Source organism: Oncorhynchus gorbuscha, linkage group LG05, assembly GCF_021184085.1.
Source record: "Oncorhynchus gorbuscha isolate QuinsamMale2020 ecotype Even-year linkage group LG05, OgorEven_v1.0, whole genome shotgun sequence".
Lineage (NCBI taxonomy): Eukaryota > Metazoa > Chordata > Actinopteri > Salmoniformes > Salmonidae > Oncorhynchus > Oncorhynchus gorbuscha.
Genome location: NC_060177.1, coordinates 59,191,665 through 59,216,909, shown reverse-complemented (window position 1 = coordinate 59,216,909; position 25,245 = coordinate 59,191,665). Strand labels below are relative to the sequence as shown.

General features: G+C 42.0%; 1 protein-coding gene across 2 annotated transcripts in view; it reads right to left on the bottom strand.

The window, feature by feature from the left end:
- The window catches only part of LOC124036183 (sarcoplasmic/endoplasmic reticulum calcium ATPase 2-like), a 42,851-nt gene extending 18,517 nt beyond the window's left edge, over positions 1-24,334 (bottom strand). The window contains exons 1-5 of one of the 2 annotated variants that reach the window (XM_046350422.1): positions 23,833-24,334; positions 22,843-22,860; positions 22,658-22,740; positions 19,888-19,992; positions 18,125-18,263 (exon numbers count right to left, since the gene is read on the bottom strand). In XM_046350422.1, the coding sequence (XP_046206378.1) occupies positions 18,125-18,263; positions 19,888-19,992; positions 22,658-22,740; positions 22,843-22,860; positions 23,833-23,950 (463 nt within the window). In that variant the 5' untranslated portion in view covers positions 23,951-24,334. The remainder of the gene's footprint in view (positions 1-18,124; positions 18,264-19,887; positions 19,993-22,657; positions 22,741-22,842; positions 22,861-23,832) is intronic. The other variant, XM_046350423.1, reaches the window with a different exon arrangement.
- Positions 24,335-25,245: the final 911 nt, after the last annotated feature.

Below are 25,245 nucleotides of genomic sequence, written 5' to 3'. Positions count from 1 at the left end.
TACAGCTACAGCCTGACCCTTTGGTTCCAACTGGAGGTTCTTGGCAGAAGCTTCCCCCCGAGCCCAAGTGAGCGAACTACTGCGCATCACCAGAGCATGGCTCCTAACCGATGTCGCCACCTTCCCCATTAATAAAAAAAGTGGTCATGGATCGCTTCTTACGGGTGCTACCTCACGACATGAAGAGGGCGGCAAGCCTACGCACGCCCCAAACCTCGGGAGGACCTCTTGGGAGCCGTGGAGACGCACCAGAATACAGAGGCCCTACTGAAGAGGACGTAGGCAGAGTCTGAGAGCCGTCGAAGGGAACGGAAGGACGATCCCACCACCGTACTTGCCAATCTGACATTCAGCTGGGCTTAAGGACTGCAGACCCACAGGGAGACCGCCAGGGGAGTGTCAACCCACCACCGACAACCCCAGGTGGATGAAGACCAAAGGTGATGTTTTGAGTGTGGCACCCAGTGACACCTTGCATGGAATTGCCCGGGTCGAGAGGAGTCGATGCCATCAGGGGGCCCTGGAGACGAGTCGGGCCACACAGTAAACCATCACCTCCTGTTGGGCCCACAGCGAACCACCAGCACCCATGGGCCCCGGTGAAAGTTGACAGTCATGACACCCACACTCCGGGAGTGTGGTAACACTCATACAAGCACGCCTGCAGGCCCATCTGACCGAGCATGGTGAGGAGATGTCTATCTCCTGTGCCCACAGCGGCTCCAAGCGGCACCCCTCCTCGTGGAACAAGATTGTCCGCAGCACTGTGGAAGCACAAGCTGGTAAAAAAAGGAGTATGAGCCCATGCTCCCCCTTCTTGATTTCGAGGGACCCCTGAGACACCTGCCCTAAGCCCCCCGAGGGGGACAGTTCAGGACCTCCCAGTGGGAGGATCCGAACTTGAAAGCCGCTGCAGCCCAAGTGATAGAGGTGGATGGCCAGCTTCTTCTGGGGTTGAATGACCGGCAATACCCCCATTTCCAAATCGAAAATAACCTGTTGTATCAGGTATCGCACGAGCAGGGAGAACTTTGAGAGGTGCTGTTGCTGCCCCACTGGTACGTCGGGAACCATACTTTAGCTAGCCCACACCCTTTTGTTGGGGGCGCACCTGAGAATGGAGAAGACCCGGTAACGGATTTCCGCCTGGGTTGAGGCGGGCCGTGGAAGGCTATTGGCGAAGCTACCCAGAGTGTCAAATCACCGCTCCAAAAACACACGGTACGAAAGAGGCCATACCAGATCGAAGGAAGGCCGTGAAGCAGGAGGTGGAGGCTATGCTGAGGATGGGAGTCATCTGCTAGAACCGAGGGGCTTGGCGTTCTACCCCAGAGGAAACCGGGTTATTTTTCTTTGTTTTAAATAAACACCCTTGAAACTGTGTGAATATTCAGAGTAGCACATTTTTATGAACTGTTAAGCAGTCTTGGGTCTTTGCGGTAGCAGAGAAAATAGTCTGACTTGGGTGGCTAGTGTCTGACCATTTTTAGGGCCTTCCTCTGAAAAAAAAACAAATGATCATCAACCTCTCTTTGTCTATTCAGACAAAGGCAAACTGTTACAGAATAATATCTAAAATGTCAAAGAAAGATATGTTTGGGAAGAGTTTATTATACAATCTGATGCCAAACTGAACAGAAAGAAAACATGACCAATCAAATGTTTCCCCTTCAGCCATGAAGTATAACGGCCACATCCTAAGGGTTGTGTAATACTTCCTGTGCTAAGAGAAAATACATTTTTTAAGAAACACTTATGACTGCAGGACAGGAGGGAACTAGAGAAACAAATTGGGACGGCTTGAAGACGTTTAAAATTGCACTTGTTGATGTCATAAGAAAAAAGGAAACGCTAACAGTCTAAGAGTGAAAAGCACACAAGGCACACATTACATTGTCCTGGTGCAGTTCAACTGGCCCGCAGGACTGCTCTGGATGAAGTGTGTGTGTGTATATATAATCTGTCCCTTTATGTCAACATCCTACTTGGTACCAGGCCAAACCTCTGTGACAGTCTCCACACCTAGGAGAGTGAGACAGGCAGCGTAGCAACAAGACGCACAGACTCAAGAGTCAGTGCCAGACATGACTCCCAGGGGTGTCCTTCTTTACAACAGAGGAGTAGGTCCAAGCGAGGCCGCCAAACCAGGAAGACAGACGGACACAAGCCCTTGCGTGTATGACTGCATGACACAGCAGGTTTCTGTGTGTCCAATCCTGAGGGTGCAGGTGCTGATGGCAGATACAACAAAAGGCTGAAAAGCTGCTATTCTGAGGGCGCTATTTCAGAAGCATTCAACAGGTAATAACGTTCTGGAACTCTTAAAGTGCTCTTAACCAGCTGTTCTTGTCTAGGCAGCATCCACTACTGACCAAGTGTATAGTACACTAACTATTCAGGTAGATGGTAATGGAATGGTACTATAGAGGCACAAAATAGGTAAGAGGAATAAAAAAAAGAAATGGAGGTACTTATTCAAGAGCTATTAAGTGTTATGTACTACAAAAATAAAGCAAATTGGATGGAAATGTATACATTTTTCTTGAATCTTAAACATACAAATACTACCAAAAATAATTTACAGAAACTCATAACAAATGAAGTCATCCATGATTCACCAAATTATATTTTGAAAGAGGAAGGAAAATATTTTTTTCAGTCTCCTCCATTTCCAATGAATGATGTTAACTGTAAGGATTTATTTTCTAATAATAATCTAAAATTAAGACATTTACAGAAAGACCTGTGTGAAGGCCAACTTACAGAAGATGAACTTTGAGGCAATTTTAATTACTTTCATGTACTCAACAAGGTCTGATTTCATTACTACTAAAACAGGACCCAGGTGGTAAGTATAAAGATCCAGTCAATTTAAAAAAAATCTTACACTTTAATGTTGTAATGCAAAAATTCTGGCGAAATGCATAGCCCAGATATTGTTAATCCTGATCAGACAAGTGTTTTACATGGACGATATATTGGAGATACTACACGACAATTACTTGAAATCATTGAACATTATGAAACATTAAAAAAGACACCAGGCCTGGTCTTCATAGCAGATTTTGAAAAGGCTTTTGATAAAGTACAACTACAATGTATATATAAATGCCTGGATTACTTTAATTTAGGTGAATCTCTTATATAATAGGTTAAAGTTATTTACAGCAACCCCAGATGTAAAATAGTAAATAATGGTTACTTCTCAGAAAGTATTGAGCTTTTAAGAGGAGTAAAACTAGGCTGTCCATTGTCTCCATATCTATTTATTATGGCCATTGAAATGCTAGCTATTAAAATGAAATCCATCAAGAAGATCAAGGGGTTAGAAATCCAGGGGATAAAAACTAAAGTGTCCATGTATGTTGATGACTCCAGTTTTTTATTAAGTCCTGCACATCCCTGCACAGTCACATTGAAGATCTGGATCACTTTTCTAGCCAATCTCTGGACTAAAACCTAATAATGACAAGTGTACCATATTACGTATTGCATTGATAAACTACAAGGTAGTGTAAATACTAAAAATGAGTGGATGGTGAAGTAGACATACTTGTTATTCACATCTAAAACTGTACAAGAACTTACAATGAATTTAAATAGAATGTTTGCAAAAATAGATAGAATTCTGCAACCATGGAGAGGTAAATACTAGTCTATTTATGGAGAAATCACATTGATGAACTCTTTGGTCTTATCACAGTTTACTTACTTACTAATGGTGCTGCCTACTCTAAATGACTCATTTAAAAAAATCAAATGAGCAAACAATATTTCATTTGGAATGCTAAGCAAAACAAAATTAAACGTGCCTATTTATATAATGAATGATTTTGGGGGGGCTAAAATGAGATATTAAAGCTTTAAACCTCTTACCAAAAGCTTCATTCATACATAAGTTAAACTTAAACCAAAAATGGTTCTCCAGTAGGTTATCAAGAAAGGCTCATCCTTTGTTCATAAATTACCTTTATACAGATTACAATTCCTGAAGATTTGTAATTTTTAATTAAGTATCGCCCTTCCTTAAAACAAGCCATACAAAGCCGGTTACAATTTCAGTTTTGATCCTCCTGAAAAGATAGAACAAATGTTATGGTTAAACTCAAATATACTGATTCATAAAAAATATGTATTATATTTAGTAATGATATTATGAATAAAACGGTGGAGTTGTCACATATGCAGCTATTGAAAATATATGGGGATGTCTGCTCAATCCATACGCATAACTAACTGATGGCAGCATTACCACAAAAATGTAGGAGGCAAGTGGAAAACGGAAAAGGTAGGGAACTTGTTCGCCTTCCATATATTAAAAGTTGGCAAAATACCAGTTTCATGAGGACAAAAAATGTTGACAGCTGCTCCATACAGGTCTCAAAATAAATGGGAAGAGATTTGATGTACTGTTTCCATGGCACGTGTTTTTTGTACCAGTTCATAAATCTTGATTCAACACGTCAAGTTTTTCAATTTAAATTATTATACAAAATTCTTGCCACCAACAGAATGCTATATATAAATAAAATAAAATGTTATTTGTCACATACACATGGTTAGCAGATGTTAATGCGAGTGTAGTGAAATGCTTGTACTTCTAGTTCCGATAATGCAGTAATAACCGAGTAATCTAACCTAACAATTCCACTACTACCTTATACACACAAGTGTAAAGGGATAAAGAATATGTACATAAAGATATATAAAAATATATGAATGAGTGATGGTACAGAACGGCATAGGCAAGATGCAGGAGTTGGTATAGAGTACAGTACATACATATGAGATGAGTAATGTAGGGTATGTAAACATAAAAGTGGCATAGTTTAAAGTGGCTAGTGATACATGTATTACATAAAGATGGCAAGATGCAGTAGATGATATAGAGTACAGTATATACAAATACATATGAGATGAGCAATGTAGGGTAATTAGTAATGTAGTAATATATGGGGCATACAACCTCTCTCAGCCCTGTAGATTTTGCTGCAAAGAGACAATCCCTAGATAATTTATTCTGGTACTGCCCCTATGTAGCTTGCTTCTAGTCACAGGTTCAGGAATGGTTAAAACAAATTAATTTCACAACATTCACTTAAAATGAACCTTACAAATAGCAGTGTTTGGCGATTTGGAAAGCCATAGTCGGTCAATAAATAATCCTTGTAGGAAAGGTTCTTTAGCTCATAATCTATGTATATATGTATGTATGTATGTACATGCATGTACAGTATATCACAAAAGTGAGTACACCCCTCACATTTCTGTAAATATGAGTATATCTTTTCATGTCACAACACTGAAGAAATGACACTTTGCTACAATGTAAAGTAGTGAGTGTACAGCTTGTATAACAGTGTAAATTTGCTGTCCCCTCAAAATAACTCAACACACAGCTATTAATGTCTAAACCGCTAAACCGCTCCAAATTGGGCCCAATTAGCCATTTCCCCTCCCCGGTGTCATGTGACTCGTTAGTGTTAAAGTTCTCAAGTGTGAATGGGGATTAATGGGTGTTAAATTTGTTGTCATCGCTCTCACACTCCCTCATACTGACTGGTCACTGGAAGTTCAACATGGCACCTCATGGCAAAGAACTCTCTGAGGATCTGAAAAAAAAGAATTGTTGCTCTACATAAAGATGGCCTGGGCTATAAGAAGATTGAAACTGAGCTGCAGCACGGTGGCCAAGACCATACAGCGGTTTAATTGGACAGGTTCCACTCAGAACAGGCCTCGCCATAGTCGACCAAAGAAGTTGAGTGCATGTGCTCAGCGTCATATCCAGAGGTCGTCTTTGGGAAATAGACGCATGCATGCTGCCAGCATTGCTGCAGAGGGGGAAGGGGTGGGGGGTGAGCCTGTCTGCCGGCACTGGGGAGCTACAGTTCATTGAGGGATCCATGAATGCCAACATGTACTGTGACATACTGAAGCAGAACATGATCCCCTCCCTTCAGAGACTGGGCCGCAGGGCAGTATTCCAACATGAGAACGACCCCAAACACCTCAAAGACGACCACTGCCTTGCTAAAGAAGCTGAGGGTAAAGGTGATGGACTGGCCAAGCATGTCTCCAGACCTACACCCTATTGACCATCTGTGGGGCATCTTCAAATGGAAGGTGGAGGAGTGCAAGGTCTCTAACATCCACCAGCTCCATGATGTCGTCATGGAGGAGTGGAAGAGGACACCAGTGGCAACCTGTGAAGCTCTGGTGAACTCCATGCCCAAGAGGGTTAAGGCAGTGCGGAAAAATGATGGTGGCCACACAAAATATTGACACTTTGGGCCCAATTTGGATATTTTCACTTAGGGGTGTACTCACTTTTGTTGCCAGCGGTTTAGACAATAATGGCTGTGTTTTGAGTTATTTTGAGGGGACAGCACATTTACACTGTTATACAATCTGTACACTCACTACTTTACATTGTAGCAAAGTGTAATTTCTTGTCACATTTCTTGTCACATCACTTTTGTGATATACTGTATGTACGTATGTATGTATGTAGAGTTGAAGTCGGAAGTTAACATACACCTTAGCCAAATACATTAAAACTCAGTTTAAAATTCCTGACATTAAATCCTAGTAAAAATTCCCTGTCTTAGGTCAGTTAGGAACACTACTTTATTTTAAGAAATGTGAAATGGCACACTAATAGTCGAGAATTATTTATTTCAGCTTTTATTTCTATCATCACATTCCCAGTGGGTCAGAAGATTACATGCACTCAATTAGTATTTGGTAGCATTGCCTTTAAATTGTTTAACTTGGGTCACACGTTTCAGGTAGCCTTCCACAAGCTTCCTACAATAAGATGAGGAATGGGCAAAAATTCACCCCTGACAGAGCTGGTGTAACTGAGTCAGGTTTGTAGGCCTCCTTGCTCGCACACACTTTTTAAATTCTGACCACACATTTTCTATGGGATTGAGGTCAGGGCTTTGTGATGGCCACTCCAATACCTTGACTTTGTTGTCCTTAAGCCATTTTGCCACAACTTTGGAAGCATGTTTGGGGTCATTGTCCATTTGGAAGAACCATTTGCAACCAAGCTTTAACTTCCTAACTGACGTCTTGAGATGTCGCTTCAATATATCCATAATAATTGTCCTGCCTCATGATGCCATCTATTTTGTGAAGTGCACCAGTCCCTCCTGCAGCAAAGCACCCCCACAACATGATGCCACCCTGTCCTTCACGGTTGGGATGGTGTTCTTCAGCTTGCAAGAGTCCCCCTTTTTCCTCCAAACATAACTGTTCATTATCGCTAAACAATTCTATTTTTGTTTCATCAGACCAGAGGACATTTCTCCAAAAAATATGATCTTTGTCCCCATGTGCAGTTGCAAACCGTAATCTGTCTTTATGGCGGTTTTGGAGCAGTGGCTTCTTCATTGCTGAGCGGCCTTTCAGGTTATGACCCACTGGAATTGTGATACAGTGAAATAATCTGCCTGTAAACAATTGTTGGAAAAATTACTTGTCATGCACAAAGTAGATGTCCTAACCGACTTGCCAAAACTATAGTTTGTTAACAAGAAATGTGTGGAGTGGCTGAAAAACAAGTTTTAATGACGCCAACCTAAGTGTATGTAAACTTCCAACTTCAACTGTAAGTAAAACATCACAGCACAATTGAAAAATACATGGCACATGGAAACCAAACGAGGGTGGTCTATAGTGATAGGAAGGGATGAGCTGAGAGGTGGGATTAAAGAGTTTGTTTGGTAATATATTACTGTTATGTGATCGCTTTATGGAAAAGTACCAAGTATGTCAAATGTATATGCAGCAGAAAAGCTGTTAGTTTTTTTTAACAAGATGTGTCCTCCGAAAAAGGGGGCGGGTAAAAATGGACGGGTAAATACAAGTCATTTCTAAGAACTTGTAGAATCAGAGAAAAAGACAAAGGCCATGTGATCTTATTTAATTATTTTTAACCTTTATTTAACTAGGTGTCAGTTAAGAACAAATTCTTATTTAAAAATGACAGCCTACCCTGGCCAAACCCGGACGACACTGGGCCAATTGTGCACCGCCCTGTGACTCCCAATCACAGCCGGTTGTGATACAGCCTGGATTTGAACCAGGGTGTCTGTAGTGACACCTCAAGCACTGAGATGCAGTGCCTTAGACCACTGAGCCACTCGTGAACATCATACCGAGCTGGAGTAACAACCATTTGTCTGACCAATGTATTTAATCGTTACTTCCTGTATTCATGCAAGGTCGAAAATATACAGGTTTAAGACAACTTTAATTCCATCCGGGAGCGTTTTGAAAATAAACAAATACATTGGACCAGCGCTGTTGCACATTCTACAGAATTAGCCTGACATGTGACTAGCTATCAATAAATCAAGTGGCTGTAGATCATTTGAAAAATGTTTAAATTAATAGAATGACAGCAAAGCAGTTATGCTATGTGTTTGCTAAGTAGTTAGCTGAAATTCACTACAATTTTGTTTATTTTCCATTTTGATGGTGAACTTTCTGTACAGCCAACATTCACATTGTCATTTTTGCTCGCATTGCTAGTCCCACTGTTTAGAACACTTCCCCATTATTGCAGATTTAACAGATATTAGCATGCTGTTGTCTTTTTCATCTTCAAAGTAGTTTAATAATAATTGTGTGTGTTTATTTGTCACATTTCATGTGTGAATTGGACATTTGTTTTTTGCATATTCAACTACCCCGGAGACACCCTCGGAGAGTGGGGTTACAGCCAGGGTCTGTGATTAAGGTTAAGTGCCTTGCTCAAGGGCACATCAGATTTTCCACCTTGTCGGTTTTCAGTGGGTGTACTGAGATCTCCAGTCTCCTCTCGTAACCAACTGAACAGGGCTGTGTGTAGGACTGTACAGCACACTAGACACAGACAGATCACCATGTCCCCTCCTGGGCCAGGTATGGTTGCCGTGGTAACAGGACAGCGACAGAGTCAAATGACACCTAGAAGACCAGTGGGAGGGGCGTCAACAGTTCAGGCTGCTGCAGTCACTATGGGACTTTTGGTTCTAGTGCGCCCAGTGAAATTGTGTTTAGGATTTGTTTTAAGTACTCTCTCCATGGTGAAAGTAGTAAGACATATGTCATTTGTTGTAAAGATCTGTGTGAGCTTCATTTACTATAATCCTAAATCAAAATATTTAATTTGACATATTCAATTATTTTATATTATGCACCTGTCGGTGCGGGACTGCAATTCACCAGACTGTTGAATGTAATTTACCAGACCAGGGTGTCAGGAAAAAATGTGGGAATTTTTTTCGACAAACTTCTCTAGCCTCAACACCACACATTGATTTGAGGGTCAAACTATCACTCAAATTAGAGCCAACCCCTGTCGTCATTTAGAGATCAATATGAGAATATGATTCACCGAAGTTAAATCAGTAGAAAAGTGTAGCATTTCCTTCTGAATCATATTCTCACATCGATTTCTAAATGGCGACAGGGGTCGGCTTTCATTTGAGTGATAATTTGACCATCAAATCGGTGTGGCATTAAAAGGTCAGAGACATTGTAGGAAGATCGCCCACATTTGTTCTTGTCACCGTGGTCCCAATTCCATTGATTTCAATACAAATACCAAATGTGAGTGATTAATTTACGTGTGCCATTGATTACAGTAGAACAAGCTAATCAATTCCAGTCTAGAGCTTTAACGTACTAATTGAGTAAAATACAAGTTCTGGACAAGTGTATAGGAAGCAATTTTGATGTCTTGGTTTTCAAAAATATCCCGACTTACATCAGCATATTGATTATGTATTTGTACACTTAAAACCAGTGTGTGGACACTGAAAAATGAAAAATTAAGGAAGTAGCAACAGTATCATATTCGACTTATGTTTTAGGAATAATTTTTTTTTTTAAATGGTACTAATATTTTTAAAAGGATTCTACTTCAAATCAGGCAAATACTCCTGAATGAGCACAAAATCGTGCTATAATGTATTGATTTTGATAAGGGAAATCTCCAAAATGTGTTTGTCCTTCCTACCAGTGGCCTGTGCTGTGTGGAACATAGAACAGATGCTGCCTGACTGCCAGGGTCCTGCTGGGATATATGAAGTAACATAGCAGAGGTCAGGGGTCAACATGCCTAATGATCAGTGACCTCTACACACAGCCAGTTTATTACGAACACCACCCCATTCGCAAAAATTAAAATCGCTCCTACAGACAGTGAGCCGTGGCTTGCTATATAAAGCAGACAGGCATCCAGCTACTGTTCGATTGAACAAAACTAGTGACCTAAGCGACTGAGCGTGGTATGATCGTCAGTGCCAGGAACACTGGCTCCAGTATATTAAAAATGGCCGCCCTCATGGGCTTTTCACACACAACAGTGTCTAGGGTTGAGCGAGAATGGTGCAATAAACAAAAACCATTCCAGTCAGCGGAAGTCCTGTGGTTGAAAACAGCTCTTTGTCGAAGGAGAATGATGTACCACTGTCCGATCTGTAGCAACTGCATGATACCATCGCGTCAGCATGGACCAACATTCATGTGGAAAGTTTGACACCTTGTAGAATGCCCTGAGGAATTCAGGCTGTTCTGGAGAGAAAGGGGGGGGGGTCTGACCTGGTACTAGATGTACCTAATAACTGTCGGGTGAGTATATGCTGGACAAAACATCTGTAATGTTGAATAATTCAAATAATACATAAAGTAGACAAGTACAGTTGAAGTCGGAAGTTTACATACACTTAGTTTGGAGTCATTAAATCTTGTTCTTCAACCACTCCACAAATTTCTTGTTAACAAACTATAGTTTTTGCAAGTCGGTTAGGCAATCTACTTTGTGCATGACAAGTCATTTTTCCAACAATTGCTGCAGTGGGTCAGAAGATTACACACACTAAGTTGACTGCCTTAAAACAGCTTGGAAAATTCCAGAAAATGTCATGGCTTTAGAAGCTTCTGATTGACTCAAATTATGTCAATTAGCCTATTGGGAGGTGTACCTGTGGATGTATTTCAAGGCCTACCTTCAAAACCCAGTGCCTCTTTGCTTGACATCATGGGAAAAATCAATAGAAGTCAGCCAAGACCTCAGAAAAAAACATCTAGACCTCCACAAGTCTGGTTCATCCTTGGGAGCAATTTCCAAATGCCTGAAGGTACCATGTTCATCTATGCAAACAATAGTACGCAAGTATAAACACCATAGGACCAAGCAGCCATCATACCACTGAGGATGGAGACACATTCCGTCTCCTAGAGATGAACGTATTTTGATAAGAAAAGTGCAAATAAATCCCAGAACAGCAAAGGACCTTGTGAAGATGCTGGAGGAAACGGGTACAAAAGTATCTATATCCACAGTAAAACGAGTCCTATATCGACATAACCTGAAAGGCCGCTCAGCAAGGAAGAAGCCACTGCTCCAAAACCGCCATAAAAAAGACAGATTACGGTTTGCAACTGCACACGGGGACAAATATCATACTTTTAGGAGAAATGTCCTCTGGTCTGATGAAACAAAAATAGAACTGTTTAGCCATAATGAACATTGTTATGTTTAGAGGAAAAAGGGGGAGGCTTGCAAGCCGAAGAACACCATCCCAATCGTGAAGCACAGGGTGGCATCATCATGTTGTGGGGGTGCTTTGCTGCAGGAGGGACTGGTGCACTTCACAAAATAGATGGCATCATGAGGCAGGACAATTATTATGGATATATTGAAGCGACATCTCAAGACGTCAGTTAGGAAATTAAAGCTTGGTCGCAAATGGGTCTTCCAAATGGACAATGACCCCAAGCAGATTTCCAAAGTTGTGGCAAAATGGCTTAAGGACAACAAAGTCAAGGTATTGGAATGGCCATCACAAAGCCCTGACCTCAATCCCATAGAAAATGTGTGGGCAGAATTGAAAAAGTGTGTGCGAGCAAGGAGGCCTACAAACCTGACTCAGTTACACCAGCTCTGTCAGGAGGAATGGGCCTAAATTCACCCAACTTATTGTGGGAAGCTTGTGGAAGGCTACCCGAAACGTTTGACCCAAGTTAAACAATTTAAAGGCAATACACTCAATTACTATTTGGTAGCATGTAAACTTCTGACCCACTGGAAATGTGATGAAAGAAATAAAGGCTGAAAGAAATAATTCTCTCTACTATTATTCTGACTATTCATATTCTTAAAATAAAGTGGTGATCCTGACTGACCTAAGACAGGGAATTTTTACTAGGACTGAAGGTCAGGAATTGTGAAAAACTGAGTTTAAATGTAGTTGGCTAAGGTGTATGTAAACTTCTGACTTCAACTGTTCAGTGCAATCGGAAAGTATTCAGACCCCTTGACACATTTTGTCATGTTACAGCATTATTCTAAAATTGAATAGTCCCCCCCCCTCATCAATTTACACACAATATCCCAGAATGACAAAACCAGTTTATTACATTTGCATAATAATTCAGGCCCTTTATGCAATACTTTGTTGAAGCACTACAAGCTTGGCACACCTGTATTTGGAGAGTTTCTCCCAATCTTCTCTGCAGATCCTCTCAAGCTCTGTTTGGTTGGATGGGGAGCATAGCCATTACAGGTCTCTCCAGAGATGTTCAAATCGGGTTCAAGTCCGGGCCAGTCAATGGATATTCAGAGACTTGTCCCGAAGCCACTCCTGTGTTGTCTTGGCTGTGTGCTTAGGTCATTGTCCTATTGGAAGGTGAACCTTCACCCCAGTCTGAGGTCCTGAGCGCTCTGGAGAGGTTTTTCATCAAGGAACTCTCTGTACTTTGCTATACATTCCTCTTTCCCTCAATCCTGACAAGTCTACGAGTCCCTGCCTCTGAAAAATATCCCCACAGCATGATGCTGTCACCACCATGCTTCACCATAGGATGGTGCCAGGTTTCCTCCAGACCTGACGCTTGGCATTGAGACCAGAGTGCAATACTGGTTTCATCAGACCAGAGAATCTTGTTTCTCATGGTCAGAGTCCTTTAGGTGCCTTTTGGCAACTCCAAGGTGATTGTCATGTGCCTCTTACTGAGGAGTGGCTTCGATCTGGCCACTCTACCATAAAGGCCTGATTGGTGGAGTGCTGCAGAGATGGTTGTCCTTCTGGGAGGTTCTCCCATATCCACAGAGGAACTCTGGAGCTCTGTCAGAGTGACCATCGGGTTCTTGGTCACCTCCCTGACCAAGGCCCTTCTCCCCTGATTGCTCAATTTGGCCGGGCGGCCAGCTCTGGGAAGAGTCTTGGTGGTTCCAAACTTCTTCCATTTAAGAATTACTGAGGTCTCGGTTCTTGGGTACCTTCAATGCTGCAGAATTTTTTTTGGTACCCTTCCCCAGATCTGTGCCTCGACACAATCCTGTCTCGGAGCTCTACAGACAATTCCTTTGACCTCAGGGCTTGGTTTTTGCTGTGGGACCTTATATAGACAGGTTTGTACCTTTCCAAATCATGTCCAATCAATTTAATTTACCACAAGTGGACTCCAATCAAGTTGTAGAAACATCAAGGATGATCAATGCAAACAGGATGCACCGGAGCTCAATTTCGAGTCTCATTGCAAAGGGTCTGAATTACTTATGTAAGGAATCTTAAATAAGGTATCTGTTTTTATTTTTTATACATTTGCAAACTTTTCTAAAAACCTGTTTTCATTTGTCATTATGGGGTATTGTGTGTAGATTGTTGCGGGCTTTTTGTTTTTAATCCATTTTAGAATAAGGGTGTTCGATAACAAAATGTGGAAAAAGTCAAAGGGTCTGAATACTTTCCCGAATGCCCTGTAGCATCTCAAGACTGAAATGATTAGTTAAAGAAGACCTCTGGATGGTCCTTTCCCTATCCCATTACTTAGTGTTGCCATCGACACCATGAAAAGGTTGTAATTAAAAGGTAGACTTAGCGATATGACGTAGACTCAGAAAGTAAACAGCATAGTGGGTCAATTTCCGCAACAACTAAGAGCATTGAAGTGCGAGGCTCCACCTCTGCTGTTTTGTTCCTGTGGCTCCCACGTTGTGAACAGTGTGAAGCGAACCCCTGCGAACCCCTGCACATGCACAGATACTGTGTGTGACAGAGTGAAGTGTTGCATCTCGCTCAGCTCAATATCTGCGGTGCTGCTCGTGGCAACGTCATTTCGCTGAGTGTACATTTAAAACATCTGCCTGCTAATCCCTATACCTAGCCTAATGAAAGGGGAGTGTTGATGACTCATGCTACCTTCCCTGTCTACACAGCAGTCTTGTAATGCACCGTTCCACATGTGGTCATGAGAAGCTGTGGACCAGGCTACAGTCTGACCACGGTAAAAGAGGAAGCTCCGAAGGGTCAATCTCTGGCTCCTCTTAACAGCCTCTCCAGACCATTTTACCGTGACTTCTATTAACCAGACAGCATAACGCAGATTCCCAGCAGTCAATTCAGGACATGCCTCAAGGTTAGCTGCCACAGTGCAGTTCAAAACTCAAACGCAGGGGCAATGCAAACATGCCGAAAATTGTAGCTTAACTGTTGGTTGGTACCCTTAGTCTTTATTGACATTGAAATGTCTAAATGAATTGATAATGTTGAACAACAATATAGGCTAAATGAACAGCAGGTTATTTACTGCAAACTGCTCTCTTTTCAAGTACATACAATTCCCTCCGCCTCATTCATCCAAAACCCAGCCAAACATTGTGCCTCCTGCTGACCCGACACTCACCAAAAGACCCCACAGTGACAGCAAACGCTGGCCAGGCCCACACAAAATGCCACATGCCATGCTGGGTGTCTGGAATCCCAGGCCATGGAGGGTGCTGATGGGTAGTGTCTGCGCATTAGGCTTGGAGGGGTGGGATCACCATCTACCACCGACTTCCATACAAGGTCATCTTGCTGTCCAAACAATAGGAACAGCTGAGCAATCCTCCCCCCTCATCGTTCACCCAACCCAACACTGACTGGCCCCTATCAACATGCACCAGCCAGGGACCAGAACCCCCAGATTCCTGCAGAAATGCAACACCTCTGGCTACAGACCACATTATGCTGATGCAACGGCTGTTGCATTTATGGCCAATGTTGAGCTATTCAGGGAGAAGAGAACCATCGCTTTAATTTCCCTGAAGTTCTGGGATAAATTAAGAGTGACTATGGGTAGAGAGATAAGTGAATCTCGTAGCAGGAGCAGCAACAGTCAACCACGATGCTGTGAGGGACAGGCTAGAGGGCGCAGCTCATCAGACCAACATTTTCCCTGGTGGCGTCATGTAAAAATCTCCCCAGCGTGAAGAAGATTCTTCCCAATCGTTCTGATTGTGCTCAGATTGTGACGTCATACTTTAACATTTCTCCCAGCATGAAAATGTTCCCAGTTGAATAATCAGACGAGCAGCTCTTTACGCTACGTGGATGGCTGAGCAAGTGTGGATGTTTCGCTCATTTCCTTGACCTCGAAAAACTGTTCTGTGGGCATACGTATTTGCTTCACACATCTGCCAATCAATGGTGGCCAGGAGTATTGACACTGACCAAATCAGAAGCTTGTTGAGGTGTGAGGTCAGCATATAAAACACAGACTCACACGTCAAAGTAGTGGGGGTTGATGTGAGGAGAGATTTTTTTGCGATTGCAAAGACTTGGGCGCTACGGGAGGGTGTGAGAGACATCCGGCCCTGCTCAGACTCGAGGCTGTAATCGCTGCCAAAGTTGCTTCAACAAAGTACTGAGTAAAGGGTCTGAATACTTATGTAAATGTGATATTTCCCAAAAAATAAATTATACATAACATTTTTGAATAGTTTCTGTTTTGTCATTATGGGGTAGTGTGTAGATTAATTAGGGGAAAATACTATTACATTTATTTTAGAGTAAGGCTGTAACGTAATAAAATTTTGAAAAGGTCAAGGGGTCTGAATATTTTCTGAATAGACTGTATTTTACTGTTTGACCAAATAATGGTTTAAGCCACCTAAAAAAAAAACATTTTGAGTGAGGTGACCATGTAGAATGGGAAGCTCCCACCAATGAGTTCAATTAAATCATGAATTCGCACAGCCAAGTCAAAGGGGCTGGAACCCAGCCTGGAACAGCAGTCAAGGAAAGCTGACATCACATAGCTGCAGATTAGTTTAGTAAGAACAGCAATGACAGCAAACCATCCCTGTATTGACAGTGCTGGGTCAGACAGCTTGGGATGGTCAAGGATGGACAGAGATACAGCAGGAGGACAGCCAGCCCAGCCAGAGGATGTACTGAGAAATGCATTAGCTACAATCAAAACAGTAATGAAAAGCAACACTGGGCTATAATCTTCCGGACAGTAAACACATCTGCAGAGAGTAAAGCTCCATCTCTAGACTGTGGATGTCCCATGTGGGCTTATGAGAGTAGAGAAGGAGAGCACCAACTGTGTCTACCTCCAGAGGGCTTACAGGAGCTGGGAAGGAGAAATGGGCTCGAAGTGGAGCAGAGCGAGAGGCTGTCAGACAGGCAGGGCCAGAGATGGCCCGTTTAGTATTCTGCTCACAGCTCAGCCAGTCACTGCAGCCTGCGTCCTCTGCCTCAGCAGTGAGCTGGCATCTGCGTCACAACCAGCCCTCCTGCTGGCAGGAGGGGGGGGGGTCACACTGGAACTTTGGGCACAAAACATTATTCAGAAACAAACATCACAGAAACCAATATAAAAAGGTCACTGCAGATTGGACCCATATGCCCTCTTTTAGGTGAGCTTCTCCATCTCCACCTGACAGCATGCACAACGCATCACTCTGACAATATCTGCTTTACCAGCCACTCTCTGGAAGTCTGCTTTCCGAGCAAGGATGTTAGCCATTTTCCTGGGTGAACATAGAGCACACAACCAATCATGCCCACACTAAACAATCATAGGAGGCACAGAGGCTGGAATTCACACGGCAGGACCAGTCTTTGACAACAATTCATGTGCACCAAATAAAGGAAGAAATATACAGAATACCCACTAAGACTTCCAGGTCCCACTTAGATAACCATACTATTACATCTACCCCCCCCCCCGATCCTAATTTTCCATCACTAACTAACACAATTGGTTTAATAGAAATTGGCGAGCAGCAAATGCACGCAGTGTTGACGGTGCCCTTGACAAGGTGACTTTGGAGCCCTGCCAAAAACTGTCCCACACTGCAACAATGTTCCCCAGAGAGGGGGTGGGTGGGGTGGGTGGGGTGGGCACCAGACACCGGCCATCTTCACTACTGTCACTGCCTGCTATAAATACACCATGATTTTATAATCTAGACAGGCTCTCCAGGCTTAAAATAAGCCCACCACTTTGCGCAAAAAAACACAGCATCACCTCAACAGCTTAGGGTTAAACGAAGTATCATGATAACATTAGCCCTTCAAGGACTCCAGCATTCAACTCCACATCATTTAAATACGTCCATCCCACGCTGCACTGCAGCCAGGTGCTGCCCAGGGTGCATTCCTCTCAAAACCAGAGACGTCTCACTCTTCGCTAAAGTGCTAGAGTCACTGTCTTTGGGTGAGTCATACCAGCCTCTTTTACCAGCTGCACTGAGAAAACGGGAGACAAGCCACTCAAAGGTTGAGTTTACCGGCTCCAAGGGGGATGTTCTAGCTACGGTTGAACCGCATGAAAGACTCATCAAGGTGGTGTGTTCAGTGCACCCTGGTGAGTTAAGCACCCCCAGGAAACATGAGCACATGATCCGAGAGGCCTTTAGCAGCACTAGTGCCTAGTCATCTGGGACAATGGGTTAATAGAAACATCCCAAAATACACCACTCCTGTAGGGTGAGTCACCTCTGCAGTGGGACTAGGGGAAGAGGGGAATTGAAATGAGCTTTTACTGCTAAAACGTCAGCTTGACCTTGCCTGGAATCATGAGCCCTTTTAAAAATAGCATTTACCTGAATGAGGAGTCATAAAAAGCAAAGGCTAAAAACAATGCTGTTTTGCGTAAAAAGAGATCAGGACTGTCCTTTTTTCTACAGTGCTAAACTACTACAGGGAAATATTTTTCTAACAAAGAATAATAACCGTTTTTAATTCAACCTTAAACAATACTTATTCATAAGCAAACTTACTGAATGATCAGAAATAGTCTAGGCTTAATGCATCCTAAAGCACAGAGAAAGACAGGGCTACCTTACCAGAAACCTCTACGATGTCTCCTGGCACAATTTCTTTGGCCTTGATCCTCTGAACGGTCTTCCTGTCCTGGCGGTAGACCTTGCCCATCTCAGGCTCGTACTCTTTTAGGGCTTCAATGGCATCCTCAGCATTGCGTTCCTGTGTAGATAAGAAATGTTGAGCGTTTGCTCACATATTTGAACTTGATGATCTGACGACATTATAATGCCAATTCAAATAAGCCCATTTAACTTTTTCATTATCCCGCAAACTGCAGATATGTGGGTTCATTTAAAGGCAAACTTCAACAGCCTAACCATGCTACTTTGTTTTGTTAACTGATGGATGGGGCTGGTGAAATATAACCATTTTTGAATTCAAAGACAGCAAGAGATCTTAGAGATTGTGCCTTTAATTACATGACAAGGACCAGGCGATTTGCCTTTGCATATTTTAAAATCTGAAAATATATTTTTTTAAAGTGCAATATCGCTCCGCCATTTCATGGTTGCTAAAATTCTAATCGTTTTCCTAATTATTGTACAATCTAAAACACTGAAATATCTTTCGGCAGACATAGGTGGGTTAATTTAAAGGCACAAATCATAGAAATAGCACACATAGAACAGATCTACAGCTTCATATACCTGCTTTCAATTAGAATAACAGATATATAACTCTAATTTCTGTGTGAATTTAGTCAGGCCGACATAAAAAGAAGAAGTTACATATGGCAACTGAATAAACTTAAGACAACAGAAGTGCAAGTAGTAAACATTGTGTCAGTCACATATACTAGTAATTTATGAAAACAGCAGCTAAATAAGAACCTTCACACCGTGAATAGAATGCTTAGTTCTAAAGTCCACATTTCTAGGCCAACTTCAACGTATCAGTTAGTGAGAGCCTACCAGGGCAGGGATGGCCAGTTGCATCACTTCCTGTTGAGTAAGTCTACTCCATGGCATACACTGGCTTAGCTTACTGGACATTCCTCCTAGGGGCTGCCTGGCAGTGCAAGCAAAGTCAACCAGCGTGACAAAAGGTCTGGCAAGAAAATGGGCATCGAAAAAGAGTAAAAGAGACAACTACCAACTTGTGGATTGAATTGCCTATCATTTATTCCATTCTTTGACTACACAGAAATTCTTTATGGACTGGATTCAAATGTTCAAGACCATTTGCTCACAAACATGCCATCTATGGAATGTTAAACTCCAACAGACTGAGGAAATGTAACCTAGTTCTGGACAAACTCATGCAGGAATTTAGACTGAATGAATAAATCCTAAGGGAACATCCAGCCAATTTGTGTTGGTAGTTGCTACAGACAAATTTATCTTTGCAAAGACTGCAAACATTAGAGAATGGCTAAGAGACCATGGGTGTAAACATAATTAAAGCAACAGACGTGAAGTCTGAGCAAGAGGAGAGGTTGTCACTTTAGTCACGCCTAAACCTTCTCAAATGTAGTCAGTGACCCACTTACTTCCTTGCCCCATTTTTTATCTACCATTGAACAGCAAGTCCTTAAAAAGGAAAGCATAAAACTGCCATGTGGCCAATGAACAGCATGTATGAGACTTGTGGATTCTCCTACCTACAACTCTTTATGGTAGCGGCCGCTAGCTAGTTTCATACAATAAATATTCCTTTCCACAGCCTGCACCAAAACAAGAGTTTCTGAATAGTGTCACTGTCACTGACATTGCAACGCCACACTGAACATCGACATTCAAAACACTGTAAAAGATGTCTAAATTACGTCATGCAAGTTGCTCACCTGCCACACACCCACAATGGCATTGGCTATAAGAATGAGTAAGATTACAAAAGGCTCCACAAAGGCTGTGATTGTTTCTTCTCCATCCTCGAACAAGGCCAAGACCTAAAGGTAAACAAGACAACGATGATCCATTACTGACATGATTCCACATTGGAGATAGCACAGCAGTAAATTAACAACATCCCTCCCCCTGGTTACGCTTACTACTATGCATTTAAGCGATCATAATCATGTTAAGAAAACTGTTGTGAAATAAGGTTAAACTAAATGTCTACGGAGAATGTGTATGCATTCTGATACGACTGGTTAACTTAGCAGTGGTAGAAATGCATAGAAATGTACATTTTGTTGAGTGAGCTCCATTTTTTGCATATACAACAAGATGAACATACAAAAAGTTACATCAGAAGATTTACAACAGGATATCAGTGCAAGAGTAACACATTTAAACAAGATGGATACAACACATTTAAACCGGACAACATTTTCGAAGTTCAAAAGCAATGTGCTAAAGGTGCAACACAGAATTTTGTTGAATTTTTGAATTTGTAATTTCAGAAAATGTCCATAATATAGCTGCAGTAATACCGGAATGATAGTGTTTCACAGTATTACTTACCCGCCAGTGTTTTGATTGGCTGTGATATTAGCCTATTGATTTCTCCCGTCAGATATCGGTTTTACAGCTGTTTGAAGCTAGTGGACCAGAACAGAAAGTAACTTTTTTTCCCCCGGTTTTGGTCCACCAGCTTCAAACAGCTGTAAAAAAAAAAATGTATTTGTTCTTATTCAAAATATATTTCACAACGATTTAGATGGTACAATGATTCCCTACACTAGTCAGCGCTTATTGTCTCAAAAACAGAAATTGAGCAAACAGTGTAGACTTTTTGCAACCATTTTCATAAGATAACACAGTCCCAAAGTCAGAACATTTTTGACAGATGTCACTCAGGCAGGAGCCCTAAATAGGCGAAAATCACAACACTGGTGGGTATGTAACACTGTGAAAACACCATCATTCCATTATTAGCGGCAGATATATTGTGGCCATTTTCTGAAATTACAACGCAAAAATTCTAACAAATCCTATGCGTAGCACCTTTCAAATACCATAAACTTCATCGTAATCTAGCACCGTGATTTTATTTTGATTATTTAACTAGTTTGCTGTACTGAGCAATACATAGCCACCTCTTTATAAACGCACATTGCTGAATTAAAGTTCCAAATGAAATCTCTGTTTTTATATAATTTATGGTCAATTTTGCACATAAGACATTTGAAAGTCGAAAACTTAAACCCAACACCGAAAATACAGTTAGACTACAATTTATAACAGATCGTCTTGATGTGTTGCTGTATGTCATTTCAGTGTCAGCACATAACAGTACATTTGGACAAATTAATCAATGGCCCTCAGTAGCCATAAGTATCATGCATAGAATGAATGTCAAATATGAGCAGTTGAAACAAACAGCCAGCCACCTTACCACCTCAAACAAACCAGTTACCAGGACTACTGCTGCAGTAATCGGTCACTTTACATAGCCATTCTCCGACTCTGCACTCTTCCTCCCTCACAAACCAGAGATAAAAACACTCTTCTGGGAGCAAGACTAATTTGCATGTTATCTACTGAGAATAAGAGCACACAACACGTGCTGCACAAATTCACTTGAACGGGACAAAGCCACATCATGAACACTCTGCTACAAGTTCTGCTGCAAGTTCTGCTGCACCCGCTTGTTATTTCATTAACCTACTACTCGCACTCATTTGGATCTGACTTAACTGACAACCGACCAAAAGTATGAGAGTGAGGTGCATGGGAGAAGGGGTGGTGCATTCATCTGGGGAATGCCCTCCCACTGAAGGTCAGAGCCCAAATTTGGTCTTGAGTGGTGCCCTGTCCCCGTCAGACAGCAACCACCAACATCACCATATCGCAAGGCTGGGCACTGCATACCAGCTCCTCTAGCAGACAGACACACTGGGATTATAGATTACAGCTCTTGACACCTCCATACTGGCCTCAAAGGACCTCATCTCCTCAAGTCAATGTACATAGTATCTGACACTACATTGCAAACCGTTCCAGTGCAAAATCATCCATCTGTCCACTACCAAAAAACATGAATAGTAAACATTGATGTAGCAGTACACTGCTAATACTGCAGAACAATTAAAAATAGTCTAGATCACTGTATGCTGCCAGTTACATTTCTATCAAACCATTTAGCTTGTGGATAGGCTTCTTTACTCCAAATAACGAGGCAGAGGAGAGGAAGTGATTACACTGCGAGAGTAAAAGACGACTCAAATGTCTTGTTAGACACATGGTGATAGCAACTCGAGTCAAGCAACTGCTGTCATCACCATTCCTCAAATGTGTGGCTAGCCTTTTCAGCTGTTTGGCTGCCTGATCTGTGAATGTAACCTCAGCCTAGGCATTCAAACAGAAGACATTTGCACTTGCTGTCCACACGTCTCATGCCACTAAGCCAAACATACACGTTCCCTTTCCATGCCAGACAGCCCACTCCTCCTGGTGTGCTTTCATCAGCAAGCAGATGATTTAAGAGTCTGTTTCTATGACAACTTAACACTGCATGTCCGGGGGGGATTGTCACCTCTATGTAATAAACCAAAACAATCTAATACATTCACAATACTCTTCAATACAGCGGTCACTGTAAAGGATTGTGAACAAATTCCAGGCCCATGGCAAGCAGCAGCAGTACTAGAGTCTAAGCGATATACTTACAAAAGATATACAAGCTGCCAGCAGAAGAATTCGTACAAGTAAATCTTCAAATTGTTCAACAACAAGCTCCCATAGAGACTTCCCTGTGGAATGAAAGAGATGTACAAATACATCAAATCAAGAAGAATTTGAGGCACATAGTTTGTTGTAAAAGTTACATCTTTTTAATCATGTATTGTTATTACCTTCTTCAGCAGGTAACTCTGGAGATGGGCCAATCCAAAATACATACAGGGAAAAGAGAACACACCATTACATTAGTAATGTTTTAGTAGCTAATGCTGTTAATTTTGACAATCAAACATATGGCACTGCAATTTGTTTATCTCCACCCCATTTGACTCCCAATGACCCCATATGACTCCCACTAAACCCCATATGTCCTGGTTTAGATTTAGCAAAGCTAAAACTTTGCTATAGGCAACATGGAAAAACAGGGTTTTGATTTAATTGCATTCACCGAGTGAAACCCCAGTCTTGTGTTCGGCTGAGTCATTAACAGTAGCAAGTCGTGGATGGTAAGCATATTGCCCAATCAATGTTTGAATTCATGGTGGTGACACATTAGGTAACTTTTTGAACCCATGTTCTCAGAGGTCACCTTGAATGGTGTCAGACGCACCCAATCTATTTTACGTCATCCAGTAGACGCTTTCATGAGCTTAAATCGGGAATCGAGCCTCGTTTCTTGTGTTTACAGCTAGGAAAAACTACAGAACCCAAGATTCTATGAACCGGCTTGCGTTAGCTAACTAGCATCATTAACTGTTAGCTAGCTAGGCCTGTGCCATGCCTATGGCGAGCGGCTATGCTGTCCCAAATGTCATAGGCTAGCCATCACATCAGAATGCCAAGGCACACGTCAGCGGTCTATACTTGTATACCTGGTTTAAAATACCCTTACACTAATATAACAATTCTCCCATGTAACTGACTACTTTTTAGCTAGTTTGTACAAGATTGAAACCCACGAGGTTGTCTACGATGACATCAGCCAAATTAATTCAGTCCATGACGGAGCGGAGTGATGGGGCTGACATTTACCCCAACTCCTAGGTAACTTTAGCTAACAGTGGGACTAAATGATGGTATAATGTTCCCTCATGAGTGACATATAGTGAACATTAGCTAAATAACTACCGGTACTACTAGTAAAGGTGTAGAGGTACACATACCGTTCGAGCCCCATTTCTCCTTTTGACGTTTCACCTGGTCCAAACCAAGTCCAGTGCTTTCGTTGACAGAGAAATGGCTATAAACTTCTTCAACACTCTTTGTGTGAGCGTTATCCATGGTGGTTGGTGGGCTTTTTGTCAGTTGTACTTTGTTTACTCAGCCGCCTCAGTCTCTGTAAAATTAAAACCTTTCAGCAGTAATACAGTTTACCAACTGTGAAATATGCATTCACAGAAAGGCCAGATGTCGATGATACGAGTAAAAAAATGTCCGTAAATTGTTAGGCTGATAAACGAGCTAATTGGAACGGAAAATGACTCTTCCTCCCTCAATAAATGTTACTTTGGGTGTCCTCTTATCTCCCCAAAAATGGTGGAAAAGAGTGCAGCAATCGCCAATGGTAAGGGCTGCAATCAGCCGGTCCAATCCTTGCGCTGACCTAAATCCACCTCTCCAGGCACAGCTCACAGCTTCAGTGGTATCAAACTGTAGCGCTGATCTGATTTTGTTGAAAGTGCCTCAACACTGGGTCGTCATTAGTTACCACAGCCACAAAGTCAGAAGGCCCGCATACTCGACCAATCAGATGAGGGAATGTGATGACAGCCAAAGTCAGAAGGTTCGAATACTCGACCAATCATATGAGGGAGTGTGATGACGCGTAGGCCGGTTTACAGGTCGTTGGAAACGACCAATCAGATGAGGGAGTATGATGACGATTGCGCCGACAGTCTTGCAGAAGCAGACGAGAGACGCATTGCTCGATTGTCCATTGTTTGTAATCTATGTATGCTTGTGTTCCCTCATGTGCTTTATGTATTGATTTGTTGTTAATAAAACATTTTTAAAAAGAAAAAAAGACGAGAGACGCATTTATTTTATCTAGATTTGGTTCATCAAAGATTTGGTTATTTATTATCTATAAACCAACCGTTCTAAATGCAAAGTGGTAATTGGATGCTTTATTCAAAAACTCATCTTGCAAGCTTATCAAGATGTTTGCCCTTACTCATAGTTACTTGTCTTAACCCAAAATAGGTTTACTCCAACATCTGCATTTCATTTTAAATGGCAAGTAGACAAACAAATTGGTACATCTTGATTTTAGATTTTTATTTTCAGAATCCATAAGTAATCCACAAGTAAAACGTACATGGTTTCACAGAAATGTTCACAGAAATGTCAATGTTTGAAATTGGCTGATTTAAGATGAACACTTCAACCCTGTTACTTTATTTGGCACCTAGGCACTTACCCGAGTGGATCTCAGTGCAAGAGGTGTAACTACAGTCTCTGGTTCGAATCCAGGCTGTTTCACATCCGGCCATGATTGGGAGCCCCAAAGGGTGGCGCACAATTGGCCTGGCGTTGTTCGGGGTAGGCCGTCAATGTAAATAAGAATTGGTTCTTAA